A 19381-nucleotide genomic window follows, 5' to 3' on the forward strand; every position below is an offset into this window, starting at 1 on the left:
GGCACAGCGGAAGCTGACGGAGTCAAAGTCCAGTGAGTGAGGAAGATAAGGATTTGATCTGATATTTAGAGATCAGTCATCTTGGAAGATAAAAATCAGTATTTAGTGGGAGGAAACTGGGTTGCACAGTGCACACAGGAAACTGCTAGAGCTCTCTCCTTACATATATTCCTAAACTCATTTAATCTTTTTAGTAACACTTTGAGGTAAGTTCTATTATCTCCATTTCACAGATGAGAACTGAGGCCTCTCCTTCAAGATAAGTATAGTTATTACCTGCTTACAGGTAAGGAAACTGAGGCACAGAGATCTGAACAACTTGCCCAAGCCCATATAAGAAATCAACAGCAGAACGGGCATTTGGGCCCTGGCAATCCGGCCTAAGTGTCCGTTCTCTTGACCACTCTACCACCATGTGATGAGGACGTGTAGATGGTGATGTATACTTTCTTTAAGACATTTAGTGGGAGGAAACATGACTTCTTCAAAGAAAGTGAACTTGGAATACGGGTCATGGTCTGGGAAATTCAAGAGGAAGTCACAGTCATTGCAGCAGAAGGGGAAGAGAGCAGAAGGTTACCGTATGAGGCGGAGTCAAGACAGAGGGAGCTGAATTTGGCATGAGGTAGTCGCACGTGTATGCGTATTGGCTCACTGGCTTGCAGTCTTCTTCCTCCATGAGTTAAGGTGATGGCACCAAGGGCAGCAGACAGGGCTCAGCGGCCCAGGATGATGGCCGGGGAGCTGCTGGAATGAAGACTGGAAGGCATCACTAAAGTGTCAGGTGCCAAAGCAGACAATGGCTATGGGCTTTGTTTCGTTCTGCTCTTTGCTCTTTTGATTTTTAAAAGTTTTCTAGGGAGAGGAAATAAGAAAACGTATACATTAAATTTTGTTTGAATGATGCAAGCTGTTGCCAGTATTGGCACATTTAGACAATATACATTCTGTAGCAGGCTATTGATGGTTTACACAATAAAGGGATACCACGCTGGGACCATCTTTACATAAGAATGATGAAAATCTATGTAGTTAGGATTAAAGACGACTCTGAAAAATGTCCACCGTGAAGAACAATGGTGAGCAAATACACAAATTGTATTTTTGATACTTGTTTAATTCCCAGGATTAAGTACATAAAGAACTTCTGTCTTGGTTATGAACATCAGTAAACAAAATGTGCTTTCATTTCTATAGGTACTTTTAATTGCTGAACAAATCTTATCTATTCACCACCAAGCCGGGATAATTCAACACTTCCATGTGTACCACTTCTGTTTAAGACAGGTGTCTTAATTAAATAAACTAATAATTTTGCAAGTAGAAGCACAAAAGCATAATTATCTAATTTGCTAATTGTTCGACTATGTTGATTTGCATCTTTGTTAGTTGCAACATGAACAAATAGTTTGTATCCGTGTATCCTACCGTTAAAGTAATGAAGCCACTCTTGGGAGTAGCATTTCCTAAAGTGTGTTAATAGATGCCGTGTAAAAAGGACTCTAGTTGAATAGGCTGAAAAATGCTGGGTTAGAGAAAATTGAAGAGTTTCATTCTGCAGGAGGTCTAGAATCCTAGAATGGGATAATATGCATCTTAACTATCAAATACACTGTGCTCTGCTTTACGAACTATATATGGAAATCCATTTTTAAAGAGGAACATCTCAGGGTACTAATGTTCTGAGGCGCACATTTGGGAAAATGCTGTTTTGAGTTGTTTTAACAATAAATTGGTGTCACAATTTTTTTCACTCGTCATTCCATTCTGTAATCAGCACACAGGCAGGAAAATGCATTAAAGAGGCATATGTTTTTGTTTGTATCTGTGTCTCTACATATATTTCTCTCTCTCTCTCCTTCTCTCTCTCTCTCTGTCTCTCTCTCTCTCTCTCTCTCTCCCTACCACACACAGTGTTCTTATGGCTGCATACAGTAAACATGCAAACCTCCCTTTTCCCCTTTTTATTATAGGCATATTGACAGGCCTGCTACCCTTCAAAAACTATGCAGTAACCCTAACTGCTTGCACTTTGGCTGGCTGTACTGAGAGCTCACATGCACTGAACATCTCTACTCCACAAGAAGGTAAAGTAATTTCAAAGGTCTTGACTTCCACATTTCAGTTATGAATAATAAAATAGGAGAAGAGCTAAATGCTGCAAGGCCATTTGCTGGAAAACCCCAACCTAATTTGATGACAAAGTGCATTGCCAGGCCATAATTGCTCCATTTTTTGGGGGGGTGTGAAAATGAATCAAACTCCATACCCTTTAATGACATGCATCTTTAATAGCTGTAATGCAGATTAATGGGCTTTTTAATTGCTGTTACATTGTTCATGCAAGAGCCTTGTCATTAATATGAAGCATCTGAAAGATTAATGAAAGCTTCCTCATTTTACTATGGCTCAGAAGTAAATCTAGAGACAGTCTGACTAAAAAGAATTGATTGTACGGCACAGTATGAAATTGAGAATCAAACGGTTGATTTCCATGGTCTCTTTGAACTGCTAAACACCAGCACAGGCAACAATTATTTCAGTATGATGGAGCCTCCAAATGCCGGTTGAGGCATTATTAATCACTGCTCGGTTCCTTCTGACTGAAGTCTCACTTTTGTTGTACTTGGGACTTACAAACTGTTGGCATAAATTAATGTTTCAGAAAGCGTACGTTAAGAAGGCAGTGAGAAAGAGAAAATATTTTAGCACTCCAAAGTGAAAGCTTTGCTCAAGCATCAGAACGCATCACTTCAAGAGATAACAGCTCTCCAAACATTTGAAGCATTGTTGCTTTATATTTCTCTCTCCTGGATGAGGGGAATTACAAGTTGTTTCTACCATCTAGCTGTCAAGTTGCTGAAGAGATTGAAAAGCTTGATCCTCGGGGGAAGAGTCAGCCAACCTCTCTCCCTCAGTATCCATCTGTCCCCCTTCCTGACTCCCTCTTGTCCCCTTCCTTCTTTCAAGTCCTTTAGCAAGTACCCCTCACACAGACGATATGTAACAGAAAGACAATGGCCCCAAATGATGAAACCAGGAGAGGAGAGACGAGCCTGTGAAAACCTTTGTGTGGCCTTATTCTTTGTGCTTTGCACTTGACCCAACCAGAGCTTCCTTACCTGGACTACACCATCAGTGACCTATCATCACTGGTTTCAAGGGTCCCCTCAGTCTAACCTACAGAGGAAAGCACTGTTTCTCTTCATGTGTCATTGCTTTTGTTGGGGCACTGGATGATCCTCTCCCCTTACAAATCCTTCCACCAGCATCAATATGGGACAAGAGCCCTGTTGTTGTCCTTATTTTCTCTATACACACCACCTCCTCTGTCCAGGTTTTGCCTGGTACCCTCTCAACCTACTTCACAGCTGTACCCTAGAGGGATTCCTACTGGTGCCGTTCACCATTCCCTCTTCATTACTTAAGGAATTTCCTCTTCCAGCTTTTTCTTCAAGTTACTGCCAATGTACCAAACAATAGATGTATTTAGGGTCAATATTTTAAAACTTTTAGTTCCTATGATTCCAATTTATTGACCCTTACAGAAAATTAACAGAACCTTATTTAAAAAAAAAAATGCAATGTTGTTTTCATATGTAATAACTGGATTCTGTACTTATGGTTATTTCTATAGGTACAGAGAGGTGTATTTTTATGTCTATTATGAACTGCCCTCACCAGCGTTGCCCACCTTAGATCAAAAGCTCCTCAAGGGTAGGGACTCTATCTGTTTAATTTGCTTTAATAGGCACAGCCCCAAGTAGAGATTATGGGTTAATAATACTCTTGATGAAGTAACACAGGCATCAGTCAAGTGAACTAGTGTTATACTCCCCATCCATCACTGATGCAAATTCTCATAAATTCAGGACAGTTATTTAGTACTGTTCCTAAAGCAATTACTGACAAGCTGCCCACGAATCAAGAATATTTCCATGCGTGGGATTTCAGGTTTATTTCATGATTTATTGGTTTAGGTCTGAAAAGTTTGAATTAGAAAAGTAAACTAAGATTAGACTCTATAAATCTTTTTTTTTTCTTTTTCATAGCCCCACAGGAAGTTCAGCCACCAGTAGCCAAATCTCTTCCCAATTCTTTGTTACTCTCCTGGAATCCACCCAAAAAAGCAAATGGTATTATAACTCAGTACTCCTTATATATGGATGGGATGATAATCTATTCAGGCAGTGAAGAGAACTATACAGTCACAGGTAAGACTTCTATAGGTATCAGTAAATAGTTGTAGTCCATATTACTCTATGTATATTTCAGATAACTATAGTCTGTAGTTGTCTGAAAGTGTGGTCTTTAAAACTGGGGTACTTATTTTGTCTCCTGTTCTTTGGTTCTCTTGTGTGGTCCCTAATCACACTCACAATGCCCAGTTGAGTCAACGTCACTTCAGACAAATTCCAGTGTCACATGGGTTAGCTACTCTAAAATCCTCATGAATGTGAGATAACATTGAGACTCAGACGTGTGACTCAGTATCATCTGAATTTTGGGCCATTTGAGAAGAAACATGGTATATATGCCCAGATCATACTATAGTGTGATGACACTCGAGTAAAATGAAATAAATTTCTGAAAACCTTGTAAAACACTAGAAGCCTATATCATGTCTTGTTGCCTGGTATCTGAACTGTGCTTATATTTGTGTAGTAATTATAGTGGTTATATATTGTACGGTATTTTATATACTATATGTGACTATCAAGTAAGACATCATGAATCAAACATTATTGATGAAAAAACTGAGGCTGAGAGATATTAAGTTCTTCATGAAAGGTCACAACAAGTTAGAGTCAGAGGCGAGATTAATTATTTATGTATTAACTCCTTCACATTAATGCCAGGCACTAAGGTTATAATCGGGAATCAGCCACACATTGTCCCATATCTGTTGGTGCTTGTGTGTCTTCGTGGGGACACATACAGGTGCAAGTATGAGGCATTTGTGGACAGGGCTATGACATTTACCTAGTTGCTTTATCAGGGTTTACGTTTTTGTGTCTTCTCTAGACTGAGAAACTTCAGGAGACAAAAGCTTTCACTTTAATATTTTATTCCTCAAGGTGGGATAGAATTCTGTAAAACATGTTACATGAGGAAGATATTATTACCACCATGTTACAAGTGAAGAAACTGAGGCATAGAAAGATTAAGTAACTTCTTTAAAGTCACACAGACTGAGTAGTATTATGATACTGATCCAAGCATTCTGGCTCTGATGAAAAGAATGTGGTCTTTTTTTTTTTTTATATGAAATTTATTGTCAAATTGGTTTCCATACAACACCCAGTGCTCATCCCAACAGGTGCCCTCCTCAATACCCATCACCCACCCTCCTCTCCCTCCCACCCCCCATCAACCCTCAGTTTCTTCTCAGTTTTTAAGAGTCTCTTGTGTTTTGACTCCCTCCCTCTCTAACCCTTTTTTTTTCCTTCCCCTCTCCCTTGGTCTTCTGTTAAGTTTCTCAGGATCCACATAAGAGTGAAAACATATGGTATCTGTCTTTCTCTGTATGACTTATTTCACTTAGCATAACACTCTCCAGTTCCATCCACGCACCCACACACTTCCAAAACTCAAACAGGAAGAAATAGAAAACTTGAACAGACCCATAACCAGCGAAGAAATTGAATCAGTTATCAAAAATCTCCTGACAAATAAGAGTCCAGGGCCAGATGGCTTCCCTGGGGAATTCTACCAGACGTTTAAAGCAGAGATAATACCTATCCTTCTCAAGCTATTCCAAAAAATAGAAAGGGATGGAATATTACTTGGCAATGAGAAAAAAACGTGGTGTTAAAACAAGTTACTTCACTTTTGAGACTTAGTTTCTGAATCTATAAAATGGGAACAACTACAATTTTCAAGATTTTAAATAGAACTACACTATAAATAAAACACCTAACATATTCTTAGTGCTTAGAGAATAATATTATTTCCTGAAGAATGCAGAGTTCATGCTTTAAACTTTAGAAATAGATTACTATTGCCCTAGTAATGCCTGAAGGCATTATTTTAATTAAATATGATGGGCCACAGAAATTACTTCAAAAGAAATGAAAGCATATTATAGAATAAACCTTACACATTAATTAATAACATAAAGCACTTCTGTAGGACCAAAATATATCATCATATATAAGAAAACACATCTTTTAGGCCCAATACAGACATTTCCTCTGAGAAACCTTCTCTGATATCTCAAGTATGAATTTTAATATGCCCCAGCTATGCTCACTGAATACCTATGTGCCCCCTCTTTTTCTGTTTGTTTGTATTGTCTTTGAATAAGGTTGTTTATTTACTTATCAGTTCGCCTTGCTAAGCCATAAGCATCATAAAAACATGTATGCTTAAGTGTCTTGTTCATTACTGCATCTCCAGGATTTATCGCAGAGTAGGTATAAATAGTGTTGAGTAAAGGAGTGAATGAAGTCAGGTGACTGCTGGGAACAAAAGAAGACAGTTGCGACACCTGAGTGGTTCAATTAGTTAAGTGTCTGACTCTTGATTTTGGCTCAGGTCATGATCTCTTGGTTCCATGAGACTGAGTCCTCTGTGCTGAGAGCTCAGAGCCTGTGTGGGATTCTCTCCCCCTCTCTCTCTACCCTTCCCCCCTCCCTCCCTCCCTCTCTCTCTCCCTCTCTCTCAAAATAAATGATAAACATTAAAAAAAGAATACAGCAAAGGGGAATTGGTGGGAGGGTATGAGTAGGGTGGGAAAGAAAAAAATGACGGAGAAAATTAAAAGAAAAAGGGTAGAAACCAGAGAAAAAGAAACTAAGATCCCTTCCATGTGTAGACATGAGTGGTAATCCAGTTCACAGGAAAGTTGTGTGGCTGATAGCAGGTCTCAAAACATAAGCCTTAAATTTTCCCCAAACGTGCAGAATGCCCTATGAGTTGACTCTATGCGCAGCCAGAAAAAGAGCAGAATGGGAAGACAGGAAGCCAGAATTCACACTGATGTCTAATACTACCTACAACTTGATACTAATTCTGTGCTTTGCTTGACTGAGTCATTGACAGAACCCTGTGACTATGGTATCTGCAATGAAAAATTTTGGCAAGTGTTACCCAAGTGGATAGCAGAATAGATGCCCCAAATGTAATATTTATGTAATGAAATGGTAATATCCTTAAAGGGCCCACAACCATCTTCTCTAGCTACCCAGGTAATAGATTCCTCGATAATTTTCACTGGTTGTGTAGGTTTTTAAAGATTAAATCTCAGGTAGTGTTTTCTATAGCCTTCTTGGCTTCTCACAAGCAACTGTATTTCCTGTTGTTCTCATCCCCAAGTGGCTAAAGATAGGAGACACATTGGGACTGCAACACGAAGGAGAGGAATGAAGCCAAAAGCATTATGATGGGGTTCAAAGTGTTGCACGATTGTTCTGACGTTATAGCCAGTAAAACTGAAGCCTGGAGAGGTTAAGAAATTCTGCTCCATATTGGAGGAACCACTTCAAACCTGGATCTGTCTGGCCCCAAAGTCCATGCTTTTAATCTTTATACATTCTACTATCAAATTATTATATATTATCTTATCTTTACATGAATCAATATTATATATTATTATCCATTCACATAATATGTAAATATTTCATATAAACATACAAATTATCAACATATTAACATAAACATATTGTGTAAACATGTAAATATTTACACAATATGTGAAAGCTACATAATATGTAAACATGATATATTTACATAAATACATATTACAAATGATTGCACATTATTTTATTTTCCCTCACAACAACACTGACAGGGAGACCAAAGCCTGATTACAAACCCCAGAGCACCCGTATTATTCTTTTTTGGGCTGCCACAACAAAATACCACAGACTGGGTGGCTTAAACAACAGAAATTTATTTCTCACAGTTCTGGAGACTAGAAGTCCAAGATCAAGGTGTTGGCAGGTTTGGGTTCTCTTGAGGCCTCTCTCCTTGGCTTGCAGACAGCTGCCTTCTCACCATGTCCTCACAAGGTCTTTCTTCTGTGTGCACAGCCCCCTTGTCTCTTCCTCTTCTGATACGGTCACCAGTCCAGTTGGATTAGGGTTCCATCCTTATGATCTCATTTAACCTTCATCACCTCTTTAAAAGTCCCATTTCCAAATATAGTCACATTGGGAGTTAGGGCCTCAAGATATGAATTTGGGAGGAGGCAATTCAGTCTGTAACAGCACCCTAAAGTGAGTGCTTTTTCTTCTATTGGCGTAGGCTGAATGCCAACTTTTGTACGGATTCTCAAATTGTGTGAGGATTGAATAAAATGGCCTTTAAGATCCCTTTCAATTCTAAGATTTTATGTCTGTAATGTGCACTAATTTCAGGACATTTATGTCTTCAACGTCCACCTGTCTACTAGGAATCACAGAGAAGGCAGAATGAGAAAGGGAATCTGTCTGTCCAAATGGCTACAGCAGTTTCTTCTATCAGCCCTCTCCAGATACAGTTTAGAATGGATCTCCTTAGTGCTGAAATGTTGATTTGTAAGAAGAGAAATTGAAGGTGCAGTCTAATGGACAAGAGAAATAATTGATGATATTTTTTAAATGATAATGCACTATATGCTTATTGAAGGTAATTTAAAACATACAGATGTCTAACACCTGATTATCCCACTCTACAGATAGAAACTCAATATACAATGTCATTCCTTCTAGTATTTTACTCATTTTAACAAAATTGATCTATAATGTATAATTTTGAATCCTTGCATATTTCCTTATTATGACTAAATCCCACTTTATGAGGAGTTTTTCTGAAAATATTTTGAAATATTTTAATGCTAACATCCTATCCCATCTAAATGCACATTAATGCATTTAACCACTTGAAAGTGCTCAAGTTTCTAATTTATCTCTCTTTTAAATATGTTGTGACAAATATTATTGTATACAATCCCTGTTTATTAGATTCCCAAAAGGGGAACACCTGTCCAAGGTAGTAAACCTTTACAAAACATTTGATACACATTTTCATACTTTTTCCCAGAAAAGTTCATCAGAAGTGCATGTTATGTTCTTAAATCTTTGATAATTTTGCAGGTGAAAAATATTATTCTTGTTTGTGTGTTGAACAACTAGTTATAGTGCATACTTTTTGCATGTTTATTAGAGATGTATATTTTACTTTGATTCAGCTGATCACAGTCTTCATGAGTAAAAATTTAATACGTGAGGAATAATTTTGAAACTTCCTCAAGATCTGTGTTTTATACCCCCTTTCCCCTGGTTGTAATCATCTGCACTATTTAAAATTCCTTGTCTTTTACTTTATCAAAAACTTCCTTAATACCTTGACCTAATGTCCCTCTTAAATATTCAAAGTGTCAACCTTTTCTTTTTTCCTCACTCTTACTCCATTTATTTGTAGCTTCTTTTTAAGTCCCCGCATAGAAACAACATTCTTCTGTTATGTGTAGCAAATGGATCTTGCCACCATGGTGGGTACAGGTAAAAGTAAATGCATTTCAATTCAGAAGCCACTTAGCATCTAGGTGGTTTGGATTTTTTTCTTCTTTCTCTTAAATATGAAGCATTAAAAGTCAAAGGCATTGCTGCACCTTGAGTTAGTACAAAATATATTTAAAAATGCATACAGTTCAAATTTTTTGCCTTGCATAGGCCATAAGCTAGTAGTATGGTGGGTCAGTTGTGACACTGAAAAATGAATCCAGTTAGAGAACCTCCCGAAGGCTGTTGATGTTTGCTATAATAAATAGCACACACTTTAAGTCAAACTTTTTCATTCTGTATTCAAAGGTAATGGATTTTTCGTAACCATAGTAACCTTGGTGTATTTCTGGATAAATACATGAGGTATATACATTCTAGTTTTATTTTTGAATATAAACTACCACATTATGTATTACTAATAATATGAAAAATAGGATGTAGGTTAGTATAATGACAGCTTAAACTAGTATGCATTTTTCTTCTGCAAAAAATAAATATTTATCAAAAGTATAGGTTCAATTAATTTTTCCCCCAGTTTTGTGGTATTCTGGTGGTGCCATTTATCTTTTTTTGCAAGATCTCCATTAATCTCTTATTTCTGTCCCATAACAGATTTTTAAGAATTTCGAGGTGAAAACAATTGTGCTTTAAAGCTTATGATTAAAAACATTATTGAAGGATTGAAGGGCCTACACTGATATCACCCACAGAGCTATTGTGAGCCACGTAAGGTGTGTGTGTACAGTATGTTCATAAAGAGGTAAAAAAAAAAAAAAAAAAAAAAAAAAAAGAAACCTTTTGTGAGACTGTTCAACATACCAGGATGGTTTCAAAGTTCAGGCTAGATAGCATCCTGATTGATGACGACTATCCAAACTGTAGCCAACCAGATCATTCTCATTTTAAATGAGCACCCTACCAGAAACTGGCAATCTTTAAGAAGTTTGTGAGATGTTGCAGAGAAGCTTACAAAGTTTTCAGAAACAAGGATACCAAGATGGTGGTAACTGGGAGAACTAAACTACAGGAGGTTTATGTGAGCTGCGCTAACTGGTAAAGAAAGAATAGTGATCCCCCGGGCAATTCTTTTTTTTACTATATAAATTGTTGTTGGTTAACTCATCCAGGCCACTGCTGGTTATAACTACTAGAACTCCAAAGGAGTAAAGGTCAGTAGGAACTCTATAGTATAGACATAGATATATCTGACATCAAACCATAAAACATGTATGTCTTCAAGTGTATCATCTAATACATCTATAGTCTTATGATTGAGTAAATGTGGCTGATTTCCTGTACCAGAGAAGGCATCTCCCACTTGCTTCATCAGGACCTGGGATTTATCACTAATGCTAAGGCAGTAAAGAAGCAAGGATAATAGCAGTGTAAGAAGTGTGTGTGTGTGATGGGGGGTGGAAGGGGGGGGCGGGAGACAGGGAGAGACAGAGAGAGAGAAGGAAAGGAAAGAGGAAAAGCAGATGTATAACTGGTAAAGCTACACAGGCAGTAAGTATTTATATTTTTAACCAACTAAAAGTGCAAAAACTATTTTTTTTTGGTCTCATTTGCCAAGGTCAAAAAGAACCATGTATAAACAGCAAAATAGAAATGTTCATCTTGAATCTTCCAAACACTTAAGTCTGACGATGAAAAATTTATTGCGGGAGAAGCTGTATTGCTTATGGCACAATAAAAAGCATTTAAAGGTTAGGTACTTCTAACCAAGCGTTATAAGGAACCTTATCAATTCTCTACAAATTTGAGCTAAATTATACTCATTCACACTGATGGTTTACAAAAGATCCTTTGTTAGCAAAATAAAGCTTCACTTTAACCTTGATATTTTCTTTAATTTTGAATTTTTGGATACCACAAATGCGGTGCATGTAAATCCGTCCTTTTACAGAAAGTAATATTTTTGGGGGGATACAATTAACATGCTTGTGTTCTAATCCATAAGGCTGAGTATTAATATAAGACAGAGCATATGAGGGTTTTCAGGTAAGGCAATGATCTCATCTATGAGTCATGGTGCCTCTCTCTCTATTACAAACTAAAGTCATATTTTGTCCCTTTTTTATATCACAGACCTATAGTATTAAATTATAAAAAGTCTAAGAAACCTTGAGGATACAAGGAAAAAAGCCTGAATTAAAAGAAAAAGCTAGATCACTAACTCCGTGATCAAAGACTCTAGGAAAGTTGCTCAAGGTTTGGCCACATACCAGACCTTTGGGTCAATGAACAGTAGATACTTTACTCTTAAAGAGCCATTTTCGCTTAGTAACAAAAGGTCAAGTGAAATCAAATAACTTGTCCAGAATGTTGAAATATCAGTTGTGGTTAATTGTCAACAGTAAAACCAAAGTGTCATTTTTACTTTAAGATACTTCTATAGTGCATGAGTATGTGAAGAAATTAAACATGTTTAAATTTATATTTTAAGACCTGTACCCAAATATTACCTGTAATCTGTTAACCTAGTTGATGAATATTATGTTCTTAAATGATAGGAAAGCACTTTATATTTGAAGGGATTCCAGAGGGATTGAGGGAAATAACATCCAGGGTTGTAGAGTTCAGTCGTACCTCCCCACTATGTACCACCATCAAAATGTCACACAATGTATTTGATGATCTACCTCAATTCCCACATTTTCCTTTGATTCACAGAACCTTTCATATAACTTTCCTACAAATCTGTCACTTAAATGTATTCTATCTTGTGACAAAAACTTATTTAAAGGGGATACATCTTGATCCAAAACAAAAATGTAGGTTCATTAGGTATTGTCATCATGTCATTATTTATTTTCCTAATCTCTAGTCTTCTATGATACATAGAAATAAGGACCCAATTGGCATTTAACAAACTCTTATTGAATTGAGTTGAAATGAACTGGATTAAATTGAAGAAACACGGAGAATCAGTAAACTAATATTTTAAAGTAAATGACAACAAACACCGATGCATAATTCAGAAGTAATTAATATGCTAAATGTGGTAAACAGTTTTAATGAGGTAGGCTGTTCCTGAAGCTTCTTAAAAATTTTCATTTAATTATCCAAGATGTAGCTTTGTTTATTTATTTTTTTCTTTTTTTTTTTGGTTAAACCAGTTGTATAAGTTTGCTAGGGCTGCCATAACAAAGTGTCACGGAGTGGATTCAACAACACTCCGTGTTGTTCCGTGTCTCACTGTCTCACTGTTCTAGAGGCTAGAAGTCCCAGATCAATATGTTGCCAGTGTCAGTTCCTTTTGAGGCCATGGGGACAATGTGTTCTGTGCCTCTTTCCTGGTTTCTGGTGGTTTGCCGGCAATCATTGGAGCTCGTTGACTTGTAGATGCTTCGTCCTGATCTCTGCCTTCATCTTCACACGGTGTTCTCCTTGTGTGCTGCCTGTGCCATATGTCCCCTTTTTATAGAGACACAAGTCGTATTGTTTTAGGGTCCACCCTAATGACATCATTTTTATTGATTTATTTTTTTAAGTTTATTTTTTTATGTTGAGAGAGACAGAGACAGCAAGAATGGAGGAGGGGCAGAGAGAGAGAGAATCTCAACATAGAGTCCAATGTGGGTCTCAAAACTACAAAGGTGAGAGATCACGACCTGAGCCAAAACTAAGAGTCTGATGCTTAACTGACTGAGCCACCCGGGCACCCCGATCATTTTAACTCATTATAACTCATTATAATGAGTTATTTTTAACTCATTTTAACTCATTATAACTAGCTACAGTGGCCCTATTTCTGAATAAGGTCACGTTCTGAGGTACTGGGGGCTAAAATTTCAACATATGAATGGGGGGGGGCACAATTCAACCTATAACTATGTATTTCATTCACTGATTAATAACATTCTAAGATTTCCTTCAAATACCTAAAAAATATTGGAGAAGATAAAGCATCTAAACAAAATCAGTTTAAAAATTGATATATCCCATGACAATAATAAAAATTATTGAGAAAAGAGACAATCACATCTGTCTGGAATGACTCATTCTTTCAATGGATATTATTGGGTATCTATGATATAGACACTCAATACTTTTCTAAGCATTGATGATCCAGTGGAAAACATAAGGTGCAAAAGGTCTGCCCTCATGGAACTTATATTTCAGTTGGAGGTGTTTAGAGAAGGCCTCATGTTATATTTCTTATATCTTCTTGAAATAAATGAAAACTGAGCCTCTCCTGAGGATAGCAATTTCTTCTTCAGTCATTAGAAGTGAATATAAATCATCTTTTGATCTGTGTAATTCAGAAATTATGGGGTGCCTTGGTGACTCAGTCAGTTAAGCCTCTGACTTTGGCTCTGGTCATGATCTCATGGTTTCTGAGTTCGAGCCCTTAATCAGGTTCTCTGCTGTCAGTACAGAGCCTGCTTTGGATCCTATGTCCCCTTCTCTCCCTGCCCCTTCCCTGTCAATCTCTCTCTTTCACCTTCTTTTCTCTCAAAAATAAACATTAAAAAAATTAAAAAAAAAAGAAATCAAGAGGATAGGGTCAGGATTCTGTGATTCTCTTCTAGCATACATCATTGCAGATGATTACTTTTTCACTTTTTTTTAGTACTTACTTAGTCCTATAAGACTCCTGCTCTTTGACTAAAAGAAGTTCTTTTCTCTGTTTTGCTCATTTTTTGCTAACATCCTACTTCTTTCCCCTGATTTGATAAAGGCTTGAGCACCTATATTTGCCCCATTCTTCTTTCTTTACCCCAGGTCTGACAGTATCCTGTGTTGTTTCATCTGTCATAGGAACAATCCATTAGACAGCTCTGCCTGTCATATATCTTATCTTCTCATCTATAGGAAACGCAATTGTACTATTAGCTTACTTGCCCTCATTTCAGTATCCTGGACCTTGCCATCACTTAGAAATGTTCCATGTCTAATATATTAGGTTCAAATATGCCACTATCCGGGACACCTGGGTGGCTCAGTTGGGTGAGTGTCCGACTTCAGCTCAGGTCATGATCTCACTGTTCGTGAGTTTGAGCCCCGCATCAGGCCCTGTGCTGACAGCTCAGAGCCTGGGGCCTACTTTGAATTCTGTCTCTCCCCCTCTCTCTGCCCCTCCCTCACTTGCTGTCTCTGTCTCTCTCAAAAATAAACAAACATTAAAAATTAAAAAAATTCTTCAATTATGCCACTATCCAACAACACCCATTTTCCATTTTTTTTTCACTTATTTACTCATACTAAAAATATTTGTGTTCTTCTTTGAAACTTTCGGTTTCTGAATCTCTCCTACTCTCCCCATCTGTTAGATTCTGTCTTTCCTTGCATTCTAAGGTAGCTCTGTAATAACTGGAAATATTTTCTTTTCAATTTTTTTAACTTTCTCACCCTGTTATTCAACATATTCAAGTAGAAACCCACCAAATCTCGATCAATCTAATTGTGTTCCTTACACCTAAACCTGGGGATCCTGAGCTCTGCTGAAGAAAATTTGATAAGCATCCAGATTGGTGCTATTCTAATATCCAATGTTTTCCAATCTCCAGTAGGCTTCCAAATGCTTGCTCTTGATCTCTGTTTCCCCAGTGTGCTTTGTCCCACATTCTCTACTTGTTCTTTAGTCATTGGCCACAGTTTTTTAAACCCTGGCCTCCCTGAATCTAGCAGATGACTCTCCTTTCTACCTCAAACTGAAGCTCTTAAATGGGATTCCTCTGCTTGCTGTCACAGAACCTATTAGCTTTTCTACATCAGAATCAATATTCCCCTTCTTCCCCATTCTCCTGCAGAGGGTTAATCCCCCTCTGGATCATCTTCTCCTACCTTGGTGAGTACTTCTATATCAACTAGCCTGACTTTTCCTTACCTCCCTTCCTGTACTAACTCTCTCCATCAGCATATCTTTTACATGGGGGAGAAGAAAAAAGACAAACATGGAGAAAACATGTTCTGGTTCTAAGTTCCTTCTCCCACTCATGCCCCCAACCTTTCCTTTCTTACCTCCACAGTCATAGTCCTTACTTCTACTAGCCTACTTTCTTTGCCTCCTTACCTTCTGTGCATTTACAGGAGCCTCCCTTTAAAAATACCACAAATTAGGTCCTAAAACAACAGAAATTTATGCTCTCATAGTCTCCACTAGAAGTCCTAAATCAAGCTGTCACCATGGCTATGCTTCTCTGAAAACTCTATGGGGGTATTCTTCCTGGCCTAGTCCAGCCTTACATGGTTACTGGAAGTCTGGAGCGTTCCTTGGCTTTCAGCTGTTTCACTCCTCTCTGCCTCTGTTATTATGTGCTGTTTTTCCTGGGTTGATTTCTCCCACCCTGTAAGAATACCAGTCTCATTAGATTTAGAGTCCACCCTAAATCAGAATGACCTCATATTAATTTGAGCGTATCTATAAAAACCCTATCTCCAAATAAAGTCACATTCACAGATAATGGGATTAGGATTTGAACATAATTTTGGGGGACAAAATTCTACCGACTACCTCTTCATTGGCTTCATAAATACTTGACCACTCAATTGAAACTACCAAGGTTGTCAAAGTTCTTATGGTCCCCAGTTCAGAGACCATGTGAAAGTACTATAGTTCATGACACCTTGACAGATTGTTGATCATATTTCTTCATCACAGAGGTTCTTCTATTAGTGTCTGGGACACTCCACTGTCTCAATTTTCCTGTAGCTACTCAAGCTCTCATTTGTCTTCTCTTCTTCCCTCCACCCACAAATGTTGGTTTATGTCAAGGTTCTCTTTGGAACACTCCACACAATGTCCCTGTGATGATTCAATCCTTATCTTCAGTTCAGACATTTTTCCCTAAGCCATGAACATTTTCTAACTGCATATTGGACACTCCTGCTTCATGCATTTTGCTCCAAGTCCCCAAAACTGAATTCATTATATCTGCTACCTCCCATAAAATATGTTCTTTTTCCCGACTCTCATCTCAGAACAGTAATACTATTCACCCCTTTGCCAGAAATAAAAACCTGGATTAATCTTTCACTTTTTCCTTTTCATTCCTCATATCCAATCTTAAAATAAAATTCAAACTCCTTATGTTGGCCTACAACATACCTACTTTCTTAGCCATATGTCATTTTCCTACTCTCATTTATTTCTACAGTGCTGTGCTGGTTTCCTTTCTGTTTCTGCTTGGGTTTTGGTTTGTTTTTGTTGTTTGTTGTTTTGTTTTGTGGTCAAAATACAAGAATCCTTTGTCTAGACCTTTGAACTTGCTATTTTTTTTGATGGAATTCATCCCTACTTACATGATTAGATCATTCTTCTCTCTGAAATCTCAGTTTGTAGAAAGCCTTCTGTATATTAGGGCAGTTAGGACAATCTGGATGATGTAAACACACTCAGACGCACGCACACACACACACACATACACACACACACACACACACACACACACACACACACGTTTCTGTTAGCAGAAGCCCCGTGGAAATTTATTTGTTGCTCAGCTAACAGCCCTATGCAGGTTAAGAGTTCAATCAGCAAAGCTTCCTTTCTCTACACAGTCATTCAGGGTCCCATGAAGTCGCAGGGTCTGCTATCTCTTGCACAACTCCAAAGGTTGCTCTGGAGTTCTCTCCATTGCTGCGGTAGGTAAGGGAAGAGAATGAAGGATAATAAGTTGGAGATTTTTATGGGCCAGGCCTGGGAATGACCTGTGGTACTTCTGCCCAATTCCAGTGGCCATGACTCAGTCTCATAGCTGCTCCTGCTGCCAGGGAGCTTCAGTAGGGAACCTAAGACAACACCCGCTCACCAGCTCACAGTCCTGTAAGTCAGAAGTTTGCATAGGTTTGGCTGGGTCACTAACTGGAGTCACCCTAGGCCAAAATCAAGAAATTGGGCAGTTCAAGTTCTCCTCTGAGACTCTGGGAAAGAATTCACCTCAGAGCTCATTCAGGTTATCGGGAGAATTTGATTCCTTGTGGTGCTGGTGCTGACATTTCTGTCTCCCAGCTGGCTGTCAGCCAGAGACTGCTCAACTTTTAGAGCCTCTCACATTGCTCCCTCCATCTCAGTAGCAGAATGTCTGTCTAATCCAGTCCCCTTCATGCGTTGAATCTCTCTGACTTCTTCCACTACCAACTGATGAAAACTCTGCTTTTAAAGGGCTCATAGTTAGACTGGGCACACCACAGTCAGCTCTTTTTTCCATATAAGGTAAGGTAATCATGGGAATATCTCATTCTATTCACATGTTCCACCCACACTCAAAAGGGAGGAACTTTGCAGGGTTGAAGGCAGAATCACTCAGGTGCTAAGCTATGGTTTCCTGGTAAAACAGAAATAGCAGTACCTACTTCGGAAGCTTAGTGGGAGAATTAAATGTGATAATGCATGTAAAAATGGTTAGTCTGGTGCTCACAACTCTTTCATAACATAGTAAATGATCAACAAACGTGCTATTCATTGTAGAAATGATAAAATTGTTGTGACATCATAATAAAGATTCTTAATGCAAAGGATCTTCTTCAGACATGTCAACAAACTATATATTTCATTTAGAAAATACTTGTCAGGCATCTACTATGTACAAGGTTGTAAGTTACCTATTTCCAGTTCAATTGCTTAGACAGAAATTGACACAATTAAATGTAATGAATGCTCTCAAGTCTGTGGTAAGTTCTGTGATAGATGTGAGAGCAAAGAAAGAGGTAATCAGGAAGATGAAGTGTCCCAAAGGAAATGAATTTTTGCAGGCAGTAGAGTAGAGTTTCAGAACTGAGATACAGGCAAGCCTGAGGACCAGAGCAGAATAGTCATTGGCACAGAGCTGTCAATGTGCATTTCATGAAAATTAAATAGAGCCTAGCTTATTATGACTGAACGCCCTGGGTAGCTGGTCAAGAGTACTGAAAGGCAAGGTGAGGGTCAAATTATCAAAGGTGCTATAGGTATGTTGAGATGTTTGAACTCTGTTCTGAGGAAATGGAGAACCATTGAAGGACTGAAGGATTTACAGTAGTGATAAAGCAGGAGTGTTTTGGAAAATAAATTATTAAAGTAATGACATTACTCCAAAATAATCATGGCTGCACCTGAACAGCTGTTGTCTCCATGCAGTATGTAGAAAAGCAAGTAGGTTAGAACTTTATATGTAAGAAGCTAATTGGACTTAGCAATACAGATGGCAAGGATGAGGAAAATAGGAGAGAAAAGCATTATGCTTATTTGTTAACAACTCTATTGTATTATATTTCTGTGCTTTAGTCAGTGTAAAATCAAATCTACTTATTTTAAATCCTTTTAAATGGTGTTTAAATATTTCCTGGTGACACAGTCTGCTGAACTATTTACCCTTGGTACAGATTTCCATTAACCTTAGTGCAGATACTAAGCTTAAAATTGTATATTTTTAGGGTCCTCAATTGTGGAGTAAGCCTAGTGACATCATTATAAAACCACATCTGGATAAGCTTTAGTGTCATTGTCTCTCTATCCGATTTAGGAGACTCAGAAAACTATAGGAGAATACCACTATTAACAGACTCTACAGTCTCAGATTATTAGGATGCCCTTTCTCTAAAAATAAAAGCAAAAAGGGATTAGGCTTTGAAGTCATAAACGATATAGAGAAGTGGCCAGTACACAGACATCAGAGATATTTGGGAAATTTAGTTATGTTGGATATGTAAGAAGAAAAAAGGAATCAGAGATTAAATTCAAAGTAGTCTTTCCTCATGTCTTACTTTTGTCAAATTTTTATTGTATTCAGAAGGTCTATATGAAATTTTCAGTACCCTAAAGGATAAAATTCCCTTCATATTTTTATAAAGTTTTTTCAAAATAGTATCTTTATATCATAGATACATACAATTAATGCTCAGGAAAGCTTAGGTTACTTCTAGTAAAGAACGACTCAATAATAAAACTAGAAAGAATTTTTTTTTCA

General features: G+C 37.8%; 1 protein-coding gene across 3 annotated transcripts in view; it reads left to right on the forward strand.

The window, feature by feature from the left end:
- Positions 1 to 19381, forward strand: part of USH2A (usherin) — a 739062-nt gene that overhangs the window by 339188 nt on the left and 380493 nt on the right. For all 3 annotated transcript variants that reach the window (XM_019465619.2, XM_053908979.1, XM_053908980.1), the window contains exons 31-32: positions 1974 to 2087; positions 4053 to 4214. In XM_019465619.2, the coding sequence (XP_019321164.2) occupies positions 1974 to 2087; positions 4053 to 4214 (276 nt within the window). The remainder of the gene's footprint in view (positions 1 to 1973; positions 2088 to 4052; positions 4215 to 19381) is intronic.

The sequence above is a fragment of the Panthera pardus genome, unplaced genomic scaffold (assembly GCF_024362965.1).
Source record: "Panthera pardus isolate Hobbes unplaced genomic scaffold, ASM2436296v1 HiC_scaffold_21, whole genome shotgun sequence".
Lineage (NCBI taxonomy): Eukaryota > Metazoa > Chordata > Mammalia > Carnivora > Felidae > Panthera > Panthera pardus.